The sequence below is a fragment of the Petaurus breviceps genome, unplaced genomic scaffold, assembly GCF_028583685.1.
Source record: "Petaurus breviceps papuanus isolate PSGF00001 unplaced genomic scaffold, PetGlider_PUasm1.0 208, whole genome shotgun sequence".
Classification (NCBI taxonomy): Eukaryota; Metazoa; Chordata; class Mammalia; order Diprotodontia; family Petauridae; genus Petaurus; species Petaurus breviceps.
Window position 1 is genome coordinate 29,180,890 of NW_027185852.1, and position 20,040 is coordinate 29,200,929.

At 53.0% G+C, this 20,040-nt stretch overlaps 2 protein-coding genes across 2 annotated transcripts in view; one reads left to right on the plus strand and one right to left on the minus strand.

Annotated features, from left to right (window-relative positions):
* The window catches only part of LOC138165381 (protein O-linked-mannose beta-1,2-N-acetylglucosaminyltransferase 1), a 19,065-nt gene extending 6,341 nt beyond the window's left edge, over positions 1-12,724 (plus strand). Inside the window, exons 11-22 of the mRNA XM_069093655.1 lie at positions 348-423; positions 2,770-2,853; positions 2,951-2,992; positions 3,176-3,234; positions 3,655-3,727; positions 3,874-4,002; positions 4,210-4,335; positions 10,697-10,761; positions 10,902-10,946; positions 11,078-11,213; positions 11,439-11,548; positions 11,971-12,724. Of these exons, the coding sequence (XP_068949756.1) occupies positions 348-423; positions 2,770-2,853; positions 2,951-2,992; positions 3,176-3,234; positions 3,655-3,727; positions 3,874-4,002; positions 4,210-4,335; positions 10,697-10,761; positions 10,902-10,946; positions 11,078-11,213; positions 11,439-11,548; positions 11,971-12,064 (1,039 nt within the window). The 3' untranslated portion in view covers positions 12,065-12,724. The remainder of the gene's footprint in view (positions 1-347; positions 424-2,769; positions 2,854-2,950; positions 2,993-3,175; positions 3,235-3,654; positions 3,728-3,873; positions 4,003-4,209; positions 4,336-10,696; positions 10,762-10,901; positions 10,947-11,077; positions 11,214-11,438; positions 11,549-11,970) is intronic.
* The window catches only part of LOC138165389 (cytochrome b-c1 complex subunit 6, mitochondrial-like), a 290,341-nt gene that overhangs the window by 71,265 nt on the left and 199,036 nt on the right, over positions 1-20,040 (minus strand). The window lies entirely within an intron of this gene.

The window sequence follows — 20,040 nt, forward strand, 5'->3', positions numbered from 1 at the left end:
GAAGGGAGATGGGCCCACCTACCTGTACAGGTGAGCATAGGAAGGGAAATGAGACCCATCTACCTGTACAAGTGAGCCTAGGAAGGGAAATGGGCCTGCCTACCTATATAGGTGAGCCTAGGGAGGGAGATGGACCCACCCTTCCTGGACAGGTAAATCCAGGGTAAGGGGATGGCTTACCTTATCTGTACAAGTGAACCTAGGAAGGGAAATGGGTCCCATCTACCTATACAGGGGAGTCCAGGGTGAGGGGGATTCCAGGAGGGACCAGGCATATCTACCAGCACATGCAGAAATGTGTGGGGTGGATCCTTGATGTCCACCTCCCATGTGCCTGGTTCCCCTAGGATGCTTCGATCTCTCCTCTCTGCTCAGGGTGTGAACCCCCACATGATCACAGTCTTCATTGATGGCTACTATGAGGTAGGTCCTGGGGCTGGAGGTAGAGCCAAGAATGTGACCCCCAGCAGCCTGAACTGGTCAGAGTCTGCTTCTTACTCTGGACAAAGCATGTTCCCCATTGGTAAAAACAGTAGCTTCTCCTCAGTGGCTTTTCTCACTTGGAGTCTGGGACCTTGCACCTCAGTTCTGACCCCTTCTCTTCTATGGACTGGGCTGGGTATATCACTGACACTAGAGACAGCCCAATCCCCTTTCTTTACTTTGTAGAAGGGTGCTGGGTATGTAGGCTAAGAATCTCAGTTTCCAGACTCAGGCTCCCCATCTCTTACCTCTCCCCCACTCCTCTCCCGGTGCTGTTGGGGAGAAAGCATTGGGTAGTCCTGGAGTTCATGAGAGGGAGGGCCTGGGCCCTGGAGTTCCATAGACCTCATCTCCTGCCTGCAGGGAGCTTGTATTCCCTCTGAGAAGATGTACCCAGTACAACTAATGAGTCAATAACTGGCTATGGCTAGGCACTGGCGATATAGCCATTGCCCTCGAGAACTTGCAGTTGGGGCAGAGGAGACTGCAAGCATACACATATAAGAAGAGGCCAGATCATCTTAGCGGGAGACACTAGCAACTGAGGGACCAGGAAAAGCCTCATGGAGAAGGAAGAGCTTGAGCTGAGCCTTGAAGGATGCCAGAGAGTCAGAGAGGGAGAGCATGTCAGGCAGGGGGAACAGCCAGGGCAAAGGCATTGAGGTGGGAGATGGGGTCTCCTGTGTGAGGAACAGCAGGAAGGTCAGTTTGACTGGACCGCTTTGTGTGGGGAGAGGAGTAATGGGCAGTCAGACTCAGTAAAGGACTTTGAATGTCAAACCAGGGTTTTTGTTAGATCCTGGAGGTGTTAGGGAGCCAGCAGAGCTTGCTGAAGGTGGGGGATGACATGGTCAGACCTTGACTTTAGGAAGATCACTGTGACAGCTGAGTGAGGATGGACCAGAGTGGAAGAGCCTAGAGGCAGGCAGACCCCAGCAGCTGTTGCAGTAGTTCCGGTGTGATGTGATGAGGCCTGCACCAGGGTGGGGGGCTGTGTCAGAGGAAAGATGTTGGGAAGGCAAAAGAAAAGAGATTTGGAAGATGATTGGATATAAGGGGTGATGGAGTGGAGGGAGTCAGGGTATCAGCCCTGAGGACTAAGGACGGCGGTGCCCTGGACAGTGAGAGGAACATTGGGAAGACTTAGCTCCACATTTGCTTTCTTGGAAGCCTCATCATCCTGTTGATTCATAGGGAGCTTCTGGTCCGCTCAAACCACCAGATCCTTTTCAAAACAAAGGCCTTCCACTTGTACTCATGAGGCTACTTTTTTGACCAAGTACAAGACTTGACATTTGTCCCTAGTGAATTTCATCTTGTTCAGTTCAGCACAGTGTTCTAGAGGGTCAGGGGCTCCTGTCTTTTTGGTGTCCTTGCCCTTGGGGCAGCAGTCTGAAGCAAAAGCCTCTGGACCTCTTTATCTGAACCATGTTGTTAAATGCACAAGATAAAATACATACCCTTAGAAAGAAAACCCATTCTGTTGGAATAGTTATCCCAAAGGCCACGGACGCCAGGTTAAGAACCCTGCTCTGGCCTGGTAAGGGCCTTTTGGATTCCAGCTCTGACGACTGGAGTGTCTCCCCTGTCCCTCCCAGCTTGGGTCATCTGCAAGTTTGAGAAGCACATCAGGCTTCCTTTGGCCTGTAACCAAGTCATCAATATATTGTTGAGCTGCAGAGCCCAGCATGGTCCCTGGGGACACCACCCCAGCTGACACAGAACTACCAATGGCCACTCCTGGGGTGCAGCCAGTTTTGAATGAATCTCTAATTGTACTTTCATCCAATTTATCTCAGTAGGGAGTTGCCAAAGCTTCTTGAGCACAGGAGTGACCTGGTCAGAATGGTGCTTTAGGAAGAGTATTTTGGCTGCTGGGTGGAGGCTAGGGTCAGAGGTAGGGGACAGGGGAGAATTAATTAGGAAGCTTTTGCAGCCATCTGGATGAGAGTTAATGAGGGGAGGTGTAGGGGGATGGCCGTGTATGTGGGGAGCTCCAACTGAACATGAGAAATGTGCATGTTAAATGAACAAGACTTGGCATTGTGTGGGACCCAAGGGAGGAAGGAGGGAGGGTGCCCCTCAGGCTGGGTTGGGAGCTCCACATGTCAGGGATGGGTGTCCCTCCCTTTGGAGAGCACCAGTTTGAAGCTCTCAGGAGTTTAGAGAGGTCTTGGGCCTGGGAGTCAAGTGGGTAGAGCCAATGATTGATGCTGGGTTGGAGGGGAGGTCCCAGGGGTGGGGGCACTGCTCTGTAGAGTTCTCCGAGCCTCTCACACCCACCAGGAGCCCATGGATGTGGTTGCCCTGTTCGGTTTGAAGGGGATCCAGCACACACCCATCAGCATCAAGAATGCCCGAGTGTCCCAGGTATTGCTCAAGAGGGGGGCGTGGTGGGGGGTGCAGGGGTAGAGGAGCTGGGTGCCAGGATCCCACTCGGGCTTTTCTCCCCTTCCTCCCCACCCAGCACTATAAGGCCAGCCTCACCGCCACCTTCAACCTCTACCCTGTGAGTATGGGCAGTTCCCAGGAAAGGAGGGGAGGGGATACCTGGGATTCTGGCCCATCAGGCCTGAGGGTGCAGGGGACTGGGGACAGTGGAATTGCTTGTTGCCTGGGGCCAGTATGGGCCCCTTGTGCCTGAAGAGCAGGGCCAGGAAATGGCCTGTTGCATCTCCTGTCCTGTCCACAGGAGGCAAAGTTTGCTGTGGTCCTGGAAGAAGATTTAGACATAGCTGTTGATTTCTTCAGGTAAGGCTTAGGGGCCTCTAGACATGGCCCTGGTGGGCTGGCCTGCTATGTGGCCTGGTATGGGGCTGGACTCTTCTGGTCAGCCTGGAGCTGTAGGCCAGGCCAGGGCCGGCTAAAATCCAAGAACCTGGCCTGGGCTTAGCTCCAGCTGCGTCAGGAGAGAGCAGAACCAGCTGACGTGGGCAGGGAAGGAAGGATTCCTGGGACCAAGAAGGGAGGAGAGTGCCTGAGCTGGCCACTGGAAGTGGGCCCAGCCAGCCCTCCAGCCCTCTGTCTCCATTCCATATTGGCCTGGCCCAAGCTGGGGGCTGGAGCCCAGGGCCTCCCAGCTGAGAGCACTTCAAATGGGGAAAAGGGCTGGCCCAGAGACAGAGGAGAACCTCTGAGACTCAAAGAACTCATTCCCTCCATCCCCTTCAGCTTCCTCAGTCAGTCCATCCACCTACTGGAGGAAGATGAGTCCGTCTACTGTATCTCTGCCTGGAATGATCAGGTGGGGCCCAGCCTGGGTAAGGGGGAGGAGGAGTAAGAGGCTTGGTGCTTCTGTGTGTTTGTGTGTGTGTCTGTGTGTCTGTGTGTCTGTGTGTGGGGGGCATCATTGCAGGCCCCTCAAGACTAACAGCCTCGTCTGGCCCCCAGGGCTATGAGCACACTGCTGAAGATCCAGCTCTCCTCTATCGGGTGGAGACCATGCCCGGCCTGGGCTGGGTACTCAGGAAATCCCTATATAAGGATGAGCTGGAGCCTCGCTGGCCCACGCCAGAGAAGGTAAGCTCCCTGATTTGGAGCCCAGCCTTGGCTCCTTCTTCCTCCAGTGCCTCTGCCAGGGCCCCTTGCTACCCAGCCTCTTCACTGCGGCTCCCGCCTGGAGTCTTTCCCCCCATACCTCATTGCTCCACTCTGTCTTCTCACTGTGGGTGGGGATGGGATAGGGGCTCTGCAGGGTGAGGATGACTTGGTGCCCCCCCCCCCCAGCTCTGGGACTGGGACATGTGGATGCGGATGCCTGAGCAGCGTCGAGGCCGAGAGTGCATCATCCCCGATGTTTCCCGTTCCTACCACTTTGGCATCGTGGGCCTCAACATGAATGGCTATTTCCACGTGAGTGAAGCACAAGCTTGTCTCCTCACCCTTGTGTCAGCGTGTGCCAAGGGAGCTGGGAGCCCCTGAGATGAATTCATTTCAGGGAGCATTGATGAGGTGCCTGCTGTGTGCTGGGTATTGGGCAGTGAGGGCAACACAAAGGTAAAGTGAGGTAGTCTTTGCCTTTAGGCTGCTTAAGTAGGAGACGTTGGCAGACAAGTCGACATGAGCTCATTTGAGCAGGCAGAGAACACGAATGGCTGGAGAGAATGGAGGGAGCCTGTGGACAGGAGGGGGTCCCTAGCCAAGCCTTGAAGACACCTGAGGGCACTGAGGAGAGGAGAGAGGGGAGCAGGGCATCCCAGGCCTGGGATGGTACATGGAGGTAGCAAAATCAGAGGCAGGAAAGGTTTGGGATACCACCGGGAGTGCAATTTGTCAGGAAGGGAGAGTGCGGGAAGGTTAGTCACAGAGGGAAGTCTGGCCGGAGCCATGCTGTCAAGTGCCTCTGCCTCCTCCTCTGGGCTTAGGATTTTTCACTGGATCCCAGAACCACTGAAGACTTGATCAGGGCAGTGACTCAGTCAGACCAGGTTGTGTATGTGTCTGGTTGCTTGGTGGGAGACCTGTTGGAGGCAGGGAGACCCTTGAGGAGGCCGTGACTGGGAGGAGTGAGGCTGATGGGAATAACAAGACCTGGGCACAGATTCGATGTTGGGGACAGGGCTCAGTGTGAAAATAACACCAAAGAACGCCCCAGAGTGGTAAGAAGACCCAGGTGACTGGAAGGAGGATTGGAGGGGACGTCAGGGTGAGGGGATGGGGAGGGCTGAGGGATGATGAGTTCTGTTTCCAACGTGTTGGAGATGCCCCTGGGGACAGCCAGCTCCAGAGGCATAACAGGCAATCGGAGATGCAGGACCAAAGCACAGGAAATAGAGGTTAGAGCTGGATCTCCATTGGCCATTTTTGTTCTCTCCTTCCCAGGCTAAAGGTCACTTCCTTAGTAGAGAAGATCAGAATAATAGTGAGCAATCAATCAATCAATAAGCATTTATTAAGCACCTGCTTTGTGCTCTGGGCTGAGGCTACCAAAAGAGGCCCTGCCTTCAAGGAGCTGACAGTCTGTTGGGGGAGAGAGCTTGCACCCAGCAAGCTCTGTACAGAATAAACAGCAGGTCGTTAACCGAGGAGGATCCTGGGATTAAGAGGCTGAGGACGGCTTCCTGTAGAAGGTGGGATTTCAGCTGGGGCTTAAAGGAAGCCGGGAGGTCAGTGGTCAGAGCAGAGGAGTGACCATGTTCCAGACATGGGGGGGCAGCCCTAGAGAATGCCCAGAGCTGAGAGATGGAGGAGCTTGTTCAGACAAGAGCCAGGTGGCTGGTGTCACTGGATCGAAGGGTACTTGGTGCCTGTGTGTGTGTGGAGTTGCAGCTGGGGGGTAGGGTGTAAGAAGGCAGGAAAGGGAGGAGAAGGCCAGACATAGCATTTCATATTTGATCCTGGGGGCAATAGGGAGCCGCTGGAGTTCATTGAGTAGGACAGTGACATGATCCAGCTTGCACTTTAGGGAAGTCACATTTTGGCTGTATGGAGGTTGGATTGGAGTGGGCAGAGACCTGAGGCAGACAGACCCACCAGCAGCTTGTACAGTAATCCAGGCATGACAGTGTGAGAGGAGAGAAGGTGGCATGTTCAAGAGATGCAGCAGATGGGGTATGGAGGTGAGAGGTGGTGAGGAGGCCAGGATAACTCCTAGAATGTGAGCCTGAGGGTCTAGGAGGATGGCATTGTCTTCTGTGCTACTAAAGGGAGAGGGGCAGGATAAGGGGAAAGAGAATGAGTTCAGTTTTCGACTTAATTGAGTTTGAGATCTGTACTAGACATCCGGTTCTACATGTCTGAAAGGCATTTGTAAGAATAGAGGTCAGCAGAGTTTGGGTCAGAAATCATCAGAACAGTGATAATTAAATCCATGGAAGCTGATGAAATCACCAAGTGGTCTAGAGGGAGAAGAGAAGAGGGCCCAGGACAGAGCCCTGAGGGATCCCTATGGTTACAGGGTGGGATATGAAGGAGAATCCAGAAAAGGGGAGGGAGGAGGAGAACCAGGAGAGAGAAGAGGGGTGTCCTGCAAACTTCGAGAGAAGAGGAGAGAGTGATCAACAGGTTCACAGGCTGTAGAGAGGTCAGGGAGAATGAGGACAGAGAAGGGCCACTGGCTTTGGCAACTAAGAGATTTTTAATAACTGGAGCCGGCAGCTTCAGTGGAATGATGAGGTCAGCAGCTGGATCGGAAGGGGTTCAGAAAAGACCGAGAGGAGACAGAGAGGAGGCCCCAGATGTAGATGCCTTTTCGAGGAGTTTGGCCACAAAGGGCAGAAGAGACATGGGATAATACTTAGAAGGGAGGGAAGGGTCATGTTTGTAGGTAGTAGAGAAGGAGCCAATAGCCCAGTCTTCCTTGGGTCCTCCTGGGTCTTCGTCCCATCCAGCCCAGCTATGCATCCTGTCCCTTCTTTGGGCTTTTTCCTGACTCTGGCTTCACTCAGGAAGGCCCTTTTGATTGTCCTTGGCATCCATCCTCAATCTAAGCTTCCTCTAGACTTTCGTGCCCTGGGACATGGTTCTTTTTTCTTTTTCTGCAGTTTTACTGATGCCTTTTTTTTCGCCCAACAGTTTTTTCCAGATATATAATTCCACCCCCACGTGGAGCTCAGCCGTATCAGATACGTTCAATGGTTTATGCCACATTCTATAATCCTAGTTCCTCATCTCTTCGTGACAGAGGGGGTGTGTTCGTCCTCTGGCACAGTACTTAGGAGACTGGGCCTCGGTTTTCCATTTCTTCTCCACCTTTTGTCCTTCCATCTTGCTGTCTTTTAGAATGAGATGATCAGTGAGTGCCCTGTGCCTCCCCAATGTGCTCCCTTCAGATCAGCTCTTCTCTTCTCCTTTCTCGGCAGAATCATTTTGCCTCTTCCCTCTTGGGCTAATTTTAGGGTGTGAGATCTTAGACAATCTTTGTTTGTCTGGACACGTTTTAAATCATCTTCCTCAAAATCTTGGGCACTTTTCAGACTCTTCCGGGCTTTCCTCTCATTTTCCCTTGTTTCTTCTTTTGGGCATGATCAGGTCCAGAGCAGGAACTGCCTCCTACATGTCTTCCATCTTTTGGAAGACACAGCTAGAATCAGCTGGGTTTGTGCAGAGACATGCAAAGCTGTGGAGTTTGTTACTGGCTTTCTTCTTGGGTATTTTCTCCTAGGAATTACTGGATCTTGTTTCTGCTATCCTTATTTTCTCTAGAAAACTGGGTTTGACAGATCTATTGGGGGTGGGAGGAAATGGAGATCCACAATTTTTGCCCTTCCCCTCGTAACACTTTGGCTCCTGATGTGTGGGGAATGGCCGCCATTGCAGCAGTAGAGAGCCAACCATGGCTTGGGCCACCAAAAAAACTTTGTGAGGCTTAGCAGCAGCTGGTTGATGCTACAACAGATGCAGGGCATTTGTCATGCAGCAAGGGATGTATAGGGTAATGACTGGCAGAGGCGCTGCCCAAGTGTCATCCTGGCCATGGAAGGCGGGATGGGACCATGGCATTAATCACAAGCTGGGCTTGAGTTGCAGCAGCTGATCAGGGCTACATTGGACACCCAGGAAGTTGTCTTTCATGGGGGACGTCTCAAATGGCAGCTGGTCCGAGCAGCTTTGCCTCTCATCCTGCCTGCTGGGGTTTGGGGGCGTGGCTCCAGCAGGGGCTGCCTGCCAGCCGGACATGAACCAGATGCTCCACTTCCTCCTCAGTAGCTGCTGCTCCTGCCCCTTGGGTTACAGGTATGGCTCAGCAGGCTGACCATGACAGTGGCTGTGTAAGCTTCTATACAAGAATACTCCTGCATTGGTGGGTGAAGAGGCATAGGTGGAATATGTGCTTCACTGTCCTCTTCAGGGAGGAAATGAATGGTGGTCACTCTGTGGTGGGCCAAGGGATGCACTCACAGCCTGCTGTTGCCCCCTCAGCACCCTGCCTCTGCTCTGAGCCCTCCAGACCTCAGGGCCTTACCACTCACCCTGCTACTGTACTCCAAGGGCCTCTCGGTCTTTCTTTTTCTTCTTGAGTTAAAATAAGTTTTATCATTGTCTGTTTTTTTTTAAATTATATCACCAAGATTTTCCTCAGTATTCCTGCTTCCCTATTACTCCCAGAGAACCATCCCATATAACAAATACATTTTTAAAGGAAAGGAAGAAAAGGAGCGGCTAGGTGGCACAGTGAATAGAGCACTGGCCCTGAAGTCAGGAGGACCTGAGTTCAAATCCGGCCTCAGACACTTAACACACACACAAAAACCTAGCCATGTGACCTTGGGCAAGTCACTTAACCTGAATTGCCCTACCTTCCCCCCTCCAAAAAGCAAAAAAGAAAAGGAAGAAAAGAAAAAAAGCCTGCAAAACTGATTAATACATTGATTGTGAAGTTTTTAATGCCCTAATACATGATCAGTTTTTGCGAAGGTGCCGTATATGGGTGACAAAAAAGTATACTCCTTTTTATTCCCATTCATTTTCCTCCAAAGGTCTATAATGTCTAAATTTTCCAAGAATTCTCCTTAATTTCTTCATCTCCTTAATTTCTCTTATTTTATGATTAGATTTATTTAGTTCTGAGAGGGGAGAGTTGAGGTTCCCCACAAGTATAGTTTTGCTGTCTGCTTCTTCTTGTAACCCATATAACTTTGAAGAACTTGGATGCGCTGCCTTTTGGTACCATCTAGATGCCTCATGTTGATATTACTTCATTGTCTTTGGCCTTTTAGCAAGAGGTGAAACTGACTAATAGATTAAAAAGTCTTTAAACGTGGGCAGTGTACCATGACCATGGAGCTTCTGCCTCTACAGAGAGGTAGCGAGGCGAGTGCATCCTGGGAGCCACGATTCTTCCTTGGCCACTGTAGTTAGTCATGATGTTGTTTGCTTAGCTCTGCTGACTCCTGCCTGTACCAGTTCATGTAATTGTTCATAGTTCTCTGTATTTGTCCCATTGGTCACTTCTTAGAGCGCGGTAAGACCACATGACTTTCATGTGTCATGCCACCACCAGGTCATTCTGTTTACCCTGCCCCTGAACCTTCTGTTTGATCTTTTCCAATTAAAGTTGAATTCCTTGAGAGTAGACAATGTGCCAATTGTTGTTTTTTGGGTTTTTTTTTTTTTTACTTTTGTATCCTTAGTTCTTAGCACAGTGCTTGGCATATGGCAAGTGCTTGATAAATGCTCCTTTTTTATTCCCCTCCTTCACTTTTAGGCCATCTTTGACTCAGGCAGGACTACTTTTGTTGGCCTTTGTGAGGTGGGCTCCATCCCTGGCTAAGAGCCCAGCAATTCTGGACTTTAAGCTGTGGTCCAAAAACCCCACCCCCATTCTCAGTCAGGCATTATCTTCTTGGGCAGCTGTCTTCTTCGGAAGTCTTTGATGGGTAGTAGTGAGGGTTTAGTTCCTTCAGGTTTCTTTTGTCCCTTTGTGAATCAGAAGTGAAATCTTTATAGGCCCCAGGGGCCTTGGGGCCTTGAACTTGTTTTATCAGGTAGACAAATAGTGACCAGGACAGAGACACCCCCCCCCTCTCCTGTTCCCCCTCCCCCTCCCCACCTGTTGCTTCTGCCTCTGACCCTTCATGGCCACTTCTAGTCATTGATCCCAAATGCTCATTCCTTGCAGTGAAAGAAAATGCTTTCTCCAGAGATGGTCTAGCCCTTCCTCCCCTAGGAAGAGCCTCAAGCTTATTTATTGCTTAGCTCTAGATGTTCTCTGGGTCACATTCTCCCAACCTCTGGACTCCTGACGTGGACCTTCCTGCCTTCTTCCTCTGCCTCTACAAGACCCCTTTATTTGTTGCCTTTTTGAAGCACTATTTCTGTTCTATCAAGGAAAGCTTCCTTTCTCAATTCCTTCTAATAACCTAAGGAATGGAGAAACTCTTTTCTTCTGGGATAGGGCCCTACCCACTCGTGCATCTCTGCAACTTGCAGAAACACAAATGTAGCATATGCCCTTCCTGTGAAGTCCTCTCTGTCCTCCATACCTGCTGGAAGCAAGATCCTCCCCCCTGTGCCAGCCCTCTGGGTAGCTCTGGTAACTGGTTCTGCCCCCACCCCCACTGGGGGTTCTGTATCATCTAATGTGACTCTTCCCTACCTAGACGCTCGCTTTCCCAGCTACCTTTGGGTGGCATTTAGTGGAGCTGGGTGCAAATCTAGGGATCCTTCCATTACCCCAAAATCCCCAAGGTGGCTTCTTCGGGGGGAGGTCAAAGTTGCATGAAAACACACTAGCTGGGGACAGTTCATCCCACCCTGACCCTTTGTCCCACAGGAGGCCTACTTTAAGAAGCACAAATTCAATACGGTCCCCAGCGTCCAGCTCCGGAATGTGGACAGGTGGGGCTGGGATGTGGTGGGAGGGGGGTCTGCCCCTAAAGGCCCTGGGGATCGCCCTTTCCCCCCACCCCTGTTCAACCCTCCTGGAACCCCTGAATAGCCTAGGGTGGTCCCTGACCATGCTGTCCCTCTCCCTCTAGCCTGAAGAAGGATGCTTATGAGGTAGAAGTCATTCGGCTGCTCAGGTACGAGCCCTGTGGCCTTGGGAGGGGCAGTGGGAGGAGGGAGGAGGTAGGGGGACTGGGAGGACAAGGCGTGGGGGGGGCGGGGAGAGGAGGGTCCAGGACCTGGCCCTTATCAGCACTCTGGTCCCCAGTGAGGCCGAAGTTCTAGACCACAGCAAGGATCCGTGTGAGGACTCATTTGTGCCTGATACTGAGGGCCACACATATGTTACTTTCATCCGCATGGAACAGGATAATGACTTCACCACATGGACCCAGCTTGCCAAGGTACCCATTCATGATGCCTCCCTGCCAAACACTAGAGTCAGAAAACCTCTGAGCCCTTCTCCTCATTTAGGAGCCACACCCATCTGTCCACCAGAATCAGTTCCCTGGAACCTTCTATCCCAGGCTGGGAATGAAGCAGGCTCTTAGGCCTGCAGGAAGAAGTCAGGGCAAGGCTCAGCGGGGGAGGGATAGAGAGGTGGCCTCTGACCTGGACCCTTCTCCCAGTGCCTGCATATCTGGGACCTGGATGTCCGAGGCAACCACAGAGGCCTGTGGAGACTCTTCCGGAAGAAGAATCACTTTCTGGTGGTCGGCGTCCCGGCCTCCCCGTACTCGTGAGTACCTCCTGACCTCTTACCCTTGGCCCTTGGGGTCTTAAGCTCAGAGAAGGTTCACATCAGTCAGGGATGGAAGTGGGTGGGTGGGGGGGTGACATAGGAGCTGCCTTAAGTATCTGAAGGGCCAGGAGGAGACTCCAGGCTCATTCTGCTTCATCTCAGAGGATGGAGCCAGGGGTAGTGAAGGTAGATTGAGACTGGATGGGGGGGGGGGGGGCAGGGGAAGTTCACTAACAGCAGGCTGTGAGAACAAGCTCCAGAACAGCCTGGGCCGGGGGGTGATGAACTCCCTGTCCTTGTTTCAAGGCAGAGGCTGGGCCCCTCTTGTTGGGGACATGGTAAAAGGGATTTTTGTTCATATGTGGCTTGGACCTGAATTCAACTCTGAGAGCCTGAGGCCACCTACTGTCTCCCCTAAGGGTGAAGAAGCCACCATCGGTGACCCCCATCTTCCTGGAACCACCAGCAAAGGAGGAGGGTGGGGGGCCTGGAGGAGCCATGGAACAGACATGAGGGGGCTGCCTTTCAGGCTGGGCCCAGGGAAACCCCTCTGTGCTCACCCCACTGAGGGCTGGAATCCTATCTGCTTTTAACCCAAGACTGTTTACTAACTCCCCAGGGAGGGGGAAAGTGAAGAGCTACCCCCTCAGTCCTGGCCCTGAGCCCCACCCCAGCTGGGGTGGGGGTGGGAGGGTTATTTATTTACTTCCTGGGGGTTCTCCAAGGAGGAGGCTGGGGGGGGCTAAGATGACATGGAGTTGAGGGGATTTCCTTCCACAGCTGTGCCCTCATGCTTGGGCCGTGGGATCTAAGCCAGGGCTAGACCTTATGGGAGGTGCGTGTGGTGCAGAGTCTAACTTATTTATTGAATGTCCCAGGATAAACCCTCCTTCCCTCCTCCCCTTCCCTAGGTGAGGCTGTTGGGGAAACTGAGGCAGCCATGGGTTCTTCCTGCCCACCATGGGGGAAAGGGAGGGGGAGCACTCTGCTCATCCCCCATGAGAGCTGTGCCCTCTGCTGAGGGTGGAGAGGTCCTCAGCTCTTGGCTCTTACTCAGGAACTGACCTCCCTGGACGGACACAGCCTGGGGCAACACTTCCTCTGCTCTGAGGCCACAAGGCTGGTGTCCAGGTGGATAAACTGACCATTGATTGATTAAAAAAGGAAAAAACACCTGTGTGCCTGTGCATGTGACTTTGTACTGGCCCCTTGCTTGGCTGGGAGGCAGCTGTCAGCTGTGTGGGAGGGAGGTGGATGGCCAGAGTTTCCCCCTGAGAAAGGAGATGCCTAAAGGGGCCCATCTGGGTCTCTGAACTCTGCTATCCTGTGTTCAGTGGGATCATAGCGCAGGAGGGACCTCAGAGGCCACTCAGTCCAATCCCCCTTTTACAAGTCACAGAGTCAAACAGCAAATGTTGTGGAGCCAGGACTTTGATCTGGGGCCCAAATCCAGCTCTGACCACTGAACTACAAGGTAAATGGCTGAGGTGGGGCATCTTCCTGCCTGGCCGGCTCCTTGGGTCCTTCTGCTGGAGCTCAGCCTCCAGTGGCCCTCAAACTGCCACTAGGTCATAGCCTCTTCACCTTAGTGATTCCAAACACCGGTGCCCATGCCCTTCAACCCCCCCTCCCCCCACAGCGTGCCCTCAGGAGCTCCTGCTCCAGCAGCAGCAAGCTTGCTTTCACCCCCAGCCTGTTCCAAGCTCTGCCCCCCGTCCCTGTGCCCTGGGCCTCCCTTCACGGCTCTGACGGGGTTGTGCTGTTTGTTCCCCATTGCCACTTTTGAGTTCTCCACCTTCTTCCCTCATTCCTCAGCAACTTCGCCTTTGAGGGCCATAACATCTGCATTTATGGCCTGGGAGCTGTTGGTTATACACTTCCACAATACTCCCATCTAGTTTTTTTCCTTTTTTTTGAGGCAGTCCGGGTTAAGTGACTTGCCCAGGGTCACACAGCTAGTATCTGAAGTTGGATTTGAACTTGCTTCCTTCTGCCTCCAGGGCTGGTGCTCTCTATCCACGACAGCACCACCTTACTGCCCCTGATACTCGCCTTTTTCAGCCCGTTCAGTCCCTGGATCACACTTTTTCACTCCAGCTCCTGCCTTCATACTTGGGGACTTTAGTATACATATTGACTCTCCCTCCAACACCCTAACTACACACTTCCCATGACCCACCTCAGCCACACACAAAGATGGCCCTACTCTGGATCTTGACATCGCTCACAAATGTACCACTTCCATGCTCATGAATTCCGAAATCCCCTAGTCCAACCATATTCTGTTGGCTTTCCACTTCTCTCTGGCCACAAGATAACCTTCAGTCTCTCAGCCCCTCAGTTCTCTCCCAGGCCATTTCCCCTGCACTAGCCCCTCTCCTCTCCTCCCCATCTTGACCCCTTGGCGAATCAGTTCAACTTGGCACCATCTTCTCTTGACTCCCTGGCCCCTTATCATATTGCCAACTGTGCCCAGCCAAGCCTTAGCCTTGGATCCCTCTTACTGTCCACTGCCTCTCTCCTGCACATACAGGTAAACAAAGGGGGGAGAAAGTCACAGAACCACTCTGACTAGGTCCCCTAAAAATTTGTTACAGAACCTTAATTGGGCCATGAGTGCTGCTTGGCAATCCTGCTCTTCCTCCCTCACCTTACTCTCCCACTCTCTGCAGTGATCCTTCTCCCACTTCCCGTGGCTCCCCCTTCCCTCATTCTCTCAGCTGGGAACTTGCCCCCATATTTTACTTAGAGAATTGTGCCATTTGCAGAAGGTCCCCTCTTCCTCATCTCCCATCATTCAGGTGCCTTCTGCACTCTTTCCTTCACCCCATCTTGCATAAAGAGGTGGCCTCACTGTGTCTTCCTGTGTCTCCGGTGCTGGTTCTTCATCCAGATCATGCCCTCTACCTAAGGTGTCCCTCAGGGCTCCATCCTGGGCCCTCTTCTCTGCCTCTAGACCACTTAACATGGTGATCTCATCCACTCCCAAGGATTTAACGGCCATCTCTACGTGGATGTTTTCAGATCTTTCCCTCCTGCCCCAGCCTCTCCGTCGACCTCCAGTGTCACATCTCCAACTTCCCTTCAGACATCTCAAGATGGATGTCCAGTAGATTTCTGGACATGTCCAGAATCTAACATGTCCCCTCAAGCCCTTCCCTACTATCAAATGTCCATCTTACCATCAGGGGCACCCCCATTCTTCCAATCCCTCAAACTCACAACCTAAGCATTGCCTTCAACTCCTCACTCTCACCCCATCTCCCCCACCCCTATCCCATCCATTGCCAAGGCCTCTGGGATAGGCCTCATTCTGTCCTCTGAGGCTGCCAGCCTCCCTACCCAGTGCAGACCCTTATCACCGCTCACCTGGAACACTGAGGTAGCAGCAGCTGAGTTGGCCTGTCTCCAGCCTCTCTGCACGCCAATCTGTCCTCCACTTAGCCACTAAAGGACTTTTTTCAGAGCACAGCTCCCCTACTCACTAAACCCCCTGCTCCCTTTCACCTCCAGGAACAATAACAAAACCCTCTGCTTGGCATTCAAAGCCCTTCTGCTGGGTCCCCACCTCCTCCAGGAAGCCTTCCCCAGTCCCCCTTGACGTCAGTGCTTCCATCTCCTGTTTGTCCCACACCTAGCTTGCTTGTACATAACTGTGTGTGTCTTGTCTCCATTGCCCTGTGAGTTCCTGGTGAGCAGAGATTTTTTCCTTCCTTTCTATCCCTAGTACTTAGCACAGTGTCTGACACATACAAGGTTGCTTTTGCTGTTCAGTTGTGTCTGATTTTGTGGGGTTTTCCTGGCAGAGAAACTGGACAGGCTTGACATTTCCTTCTCCAGCTTATTTTACAGATGAGGAAACTGAGGCAAACAGGATCACACAGCGAGTGTCAGAGGCTGGATTTGAACTCGGGCCCTTCCGACTCCAGGCCTCCTAGCTGCCTTATTGGCTGACTGCACACACTTCCCCCTCCCAACTGTCTCTGCTCTTGGCCAGCTTAGCTTGAATTCAGTGTGTTCCTGGCTCCCCTTGAGAAAGGAAGTGGCCACCAGGGGGCTGACGGGCTCCTCCCTGCAGGGTCAGGAGAGATGAATGTATGCAGCTTGGCCCTATGGGCAGGGACGGCATCCCTGTGCTGTCTGGAGTGATGGGAGAGGAGGAGGCCACAGGCGTTCGGTGTTCCATGCTGGTCCTCCACCTGCTTCGTCTTGGGAAACTTCCCCTAACAACCCCACCTCCCACCTATGTATCCCTGGGTGCCTAGCAAGCCCAGGCCTGCCTGTTCCCAAGCACCCTTAGGCATTAAACCTTCCTGGAGACCAGCAGGTCCAGGGAGCCACAGCTCGGGTGACTCACACCCAGAACCATCAGGAACCAGTCAGGAAGGCACCAAGTCAAGGAAGTGCAGGGAGGAGAGGTCAGTCACAGGGTAGCGCTATTAGAGTCTGCAGGGAAAGTCCTGGCCAGGGACAAATCAGGAAAGGTCACTGAATTTGGTGACTGAGTCATGACAGAAACGGAGCAGTGCATTCTAGAAACCTTGGAACCAGGTGATGGGCTGAGGAGTATGTGACTGTGACTGTGTCTAGTGAGGACCCATTAAAAGGGGACTGGCGGTGCCGAAAAGACCCAGAGGGAAGGGAGAGTTGCTTTCTATGACCTGAAGGGCTCAGGCAAGAAAGGAGGATTGACCTTACCCTGTGACCAGACTGAAAGCACCCTCTTCGAATGAAGCCCAAGGATGGCTCCTGGCCCTCCCTGCAGTCTCTGACCCAGTTACTAAGCCCCCCTCCCCAGCACCTGCTCTCACCCTCGGAGTGAGCATTCCCCAAGGGCAAATCTAGGAGGAATGGGGCTAGTGATGTGTGGGGCAAGTAAAATTCAGGTCTTCAGTCACAAAATCATGAAACACCCCCACCAAGAGCTGTCCCTGAGTGGGGTAGGCAGCCCCAGGGTGCCGTGGGCTCCCCTTCCTGAGAGATCTTCAGGCTGAGGGGTCTAGGTGAGGCACAACAGGCAGCCAGCTGAGGCCAAGGGTCTGGGAAGCTGAGGGGTGCAAGGAAGAGCCAGAGGAGGTGGGGAGGGCAGGCTTGAAGGGTGGGTGTTTGGGAAGAGCAGAAAGAACAGAGGCAGGTCAGGAAGCCACAGGCAGGCACGGCTCTGGCCAGAAGAGGCCTGCCTCTTTCCCTAGCCTGGGAGGCGAGGCTGTGTGGCTTTTGAACCTTGGGGGATGGTCATCACCCAGAGGAGTGAAGGTGGGAAGAGAAGCCCCATGAAAAGTGCCCTGAAGGGAACTGGGGGTGAGCACACAGGGAAGGCCAGGAGCCTAGAGCTGAAGGTCAGCTCCCTTTGAGGTCCCTTTCAATCCAGGTATTACTACTATAGTGGGGTGGGAGGGTAGTGGGTGATGAGGAAGTGGAGGCAGTCAGCCTAGACCATTCTTCGAGGGCACGGTAGGCCTCAGGGAAGGGTTTTTTATTGTTTGTTTTCCTGGATGTCATGCCTGGCACCTATAAAGATGTCCCTAATATAGCTTCTTATGATTTATAGTGGAACTTAGAGTCCTTCCTCATTTGGTTCCCAGGGTGGGGTAGAGCAGATTTACACTGCTTTTGTGAAAGATGAGTAAATGTAGGGCCTGGAGAAGGGAGGTGACTTTCCCAAGACGACTACTGCCCAGTTCCTGAAGCCAGACCCTCCAACTCCAAACCCAGCACCTGGGCCATTATCCCACAACTGTCTAGGCAGGGTGGGAGGCAGAGAGGCTAGAGGCTCAGGGATTAGGGGGAAAGAGGCTGGTGGTTGGAGGTCCCAAAGGAGGCTGAATTCAGGGCCCAGGAGAGATCTTACATTAGGGACGTAGAGATGGTTCTTAGATGGTTCTGAGGATCTTAGAACCTAGAGCTCAGGAAGTCAGAATTCAGAGGGGCCTGAGAAGCTCACAAAAAGAATGTCAGAGAGCAAGAGCTGGGATGGGAGTCACAGCTGGGTGGGAAATTGGAGAGCGTGTTGTCTGGATTTCATTTAATGATGGAGAAAACTGACACCCAGTAAAAGGCCCTGCCTTTGAGGAATGGAAGAGGGTGAAGACCTGGGGACACTTTTGAGAGGGAAGAAGGGTGGGGCCCTTGGACACCCAGACAGAAATGTGATACCCACCGATGGAGGCACAGGCAGAGATTTATAGAGATTTCCTGAGTATATTGGGAACAGAAAGTCAGGGAAGCTGGTGGTCAAAGACTTCTTGGATTGGAGAGGATGGGGTGTGCCAAGGTGTGCCCTTAATTTCAGGGAGCAAGCTATAATAAGAACCATCATAAGGGGCTTGCCCTTCAGCTTACGGTTCAGGTGGAGTCCAGGCAGCCCTGCCCTGAGCTGGGAAATGACCAAAGGTCAGCTGCAATGCCCTGAGGTCAAGGATAAGCCAAGGACCATATCTGAGTATCTCTTATCTCTGTCCACATCCTGTCTCTCACCTTCTTGCCTCTGCCAAGTTCCTCTGTCTCTTGGGCCTGTCTGCCCCAATTTGCCTCAATCTCTCCTACAGCTGAATCTCTCCATCTCTTTTTAGAGAGGTACCCTTCCCTCCCTCCCCCAGTCCCTGAAGCCAAAGTTAATGAGCATTACAAACCCACCCAGAAAGGCTGGGGGAAGATGGAGTTTCCAAAGGATGGTAGCCAGTAACTGTGTGATAGGACTGTGAGTTGAAGAGACTGGGTGTGCTAGCCTGGAGAAAACAGGACAGGAGAGGGGGGAAGAGGGGAAGAGGCGAAGAAGATTGTGGTTGCAAACGGCCTTAGAGGGTGGTACGAAGAACCATGGGGGGAAATGGTCAAGAGGCCCTTAGAGAACCATGGGAAGCGTACACTGTACATGACTGGACAGTGCTGAAGAGTCCCGGGGTTCCTTGCACACTCCACCTTAGTGTCCCCCAACCTCATTTAGGAGGAGAGAGTTCAGTGTAAAGGAAAAGCCCCTGGACTGGGAGCTAGCACTCCTGGGCTCTGGTCTGGACTATTCCTTTCATTAGGGAGGTGACTTTGGGCAAGGCCTTTCCCATTCGTGGACCTCAGTTTCCCCACCTGTAAAAATGAGAAGGGTGGACACAATGATTTCTAAGGATTGAGGAGTCAGTGTGTTGCTGCATCTGGGGTCATTTCCAATGCTGGTTCCCTCTCTGGACCAGATCCCTGCCACCCCTCCCTCACCCCCATCTTTCTTAGGGCCTGTTCTGTTACTCAAATCTCAAGTTCAGGGTGTAATGGGAGGAAAAGGGATGGTGTGTCCACAGAGGTAGGATGGACAGCTGTAGATGGGCTGGGTGGGCCTCCCAGAACCACGTTCCTGGGGAGGTGGGATGCTGAGGGCAAAGCTAGATATATCAAGAGATCCAGAGGCAGCCTAGATTGCTGGAGGAGCCCTTTGATTAAAGAGTCTCAGCACCCAGAGCCTCAAGTCGGTGGCAGACCCTCTAAACAGGTGCCCTTGGGTGGGGGCAGCCCTACCTTCCGAGAAAAGCCTGGAAGGCCAGGGCTGCTCTTTCTTCCCAGCCTAGGTCTCCTTCCACTCTACCCTCAGCTGCCTGTGTCACCTTCCCCTCCCCTCCATTTTTCTTCAAGTCAAGCCCTTGGCAAATACTCCACCCATTCCATGTCCTGCAACACCCTGGCACCTGTGTGTTGGGGTGGGGGGGGCAGAGAAGCAGGTTGCTCCTGGGCCTGCCAAACCTCAGGCAAATCAGCTGCTGGCACCAGACCCATCTGGCAGGGTCGGGGTAGGGAGGGGGAGTGGTGCAGTCCCTGACTTTTTTGTAGGCCAGTCCTTCCCCCCCTCCCCTGCCCCATGTCTCTCCACATGACTCTGGTCCTGGGCCAGCCCTCTTTGAGTTCAAGGACATGGGCTAGGGGACTTGGCCAGTCAAGACAAAAGAGAATTCCCCCTTCTGAGTAGCCCCTAAAATGGAACCTCCCCCAGCACCCAGAGCCTCAAGTTGGTGGCAGACCCTCTAAACAGGTGCCCTTGTGGGGGGGGGCAGTGTAGAGGGAGAGAACAGAACCAGGAGATCAGAATGAGTACAGAGTGGGCACAGAGAGTTGGGGGTGGGGGACCAGACAGGCTGAGCCAGAGACCAGAGACAGAGTGAGAGAGAGATAAACAAAGCCAGAGAGACACAAATTGACAGCTGAGATGGGAGAACCGGTCCGGCCAGCCGGCTGTTGCTGGGTAACGGTGGCCGCTTTCGACCTTCCTGTGACCAAAGCCTCTTCTCCTTGGGTCAGCAGCTCGCCGAGCCCAGCAAACTCCAATGAGGAGGTGACTCTAACCACAGCCCCAGGCATCCTGGAAACCCAGGGGGTCTCCCTTGGGTGTCCCAGAAGTGAAGCAGGCTAGGTGCTGTCTACGCCCAGTTCAGCCCCAGGAGAGGGAGCTGTGAAGCACCCAGCAGAGGGACCAGCTTCTCTGTTGCCCAGGAAACTCCAGCCATGCC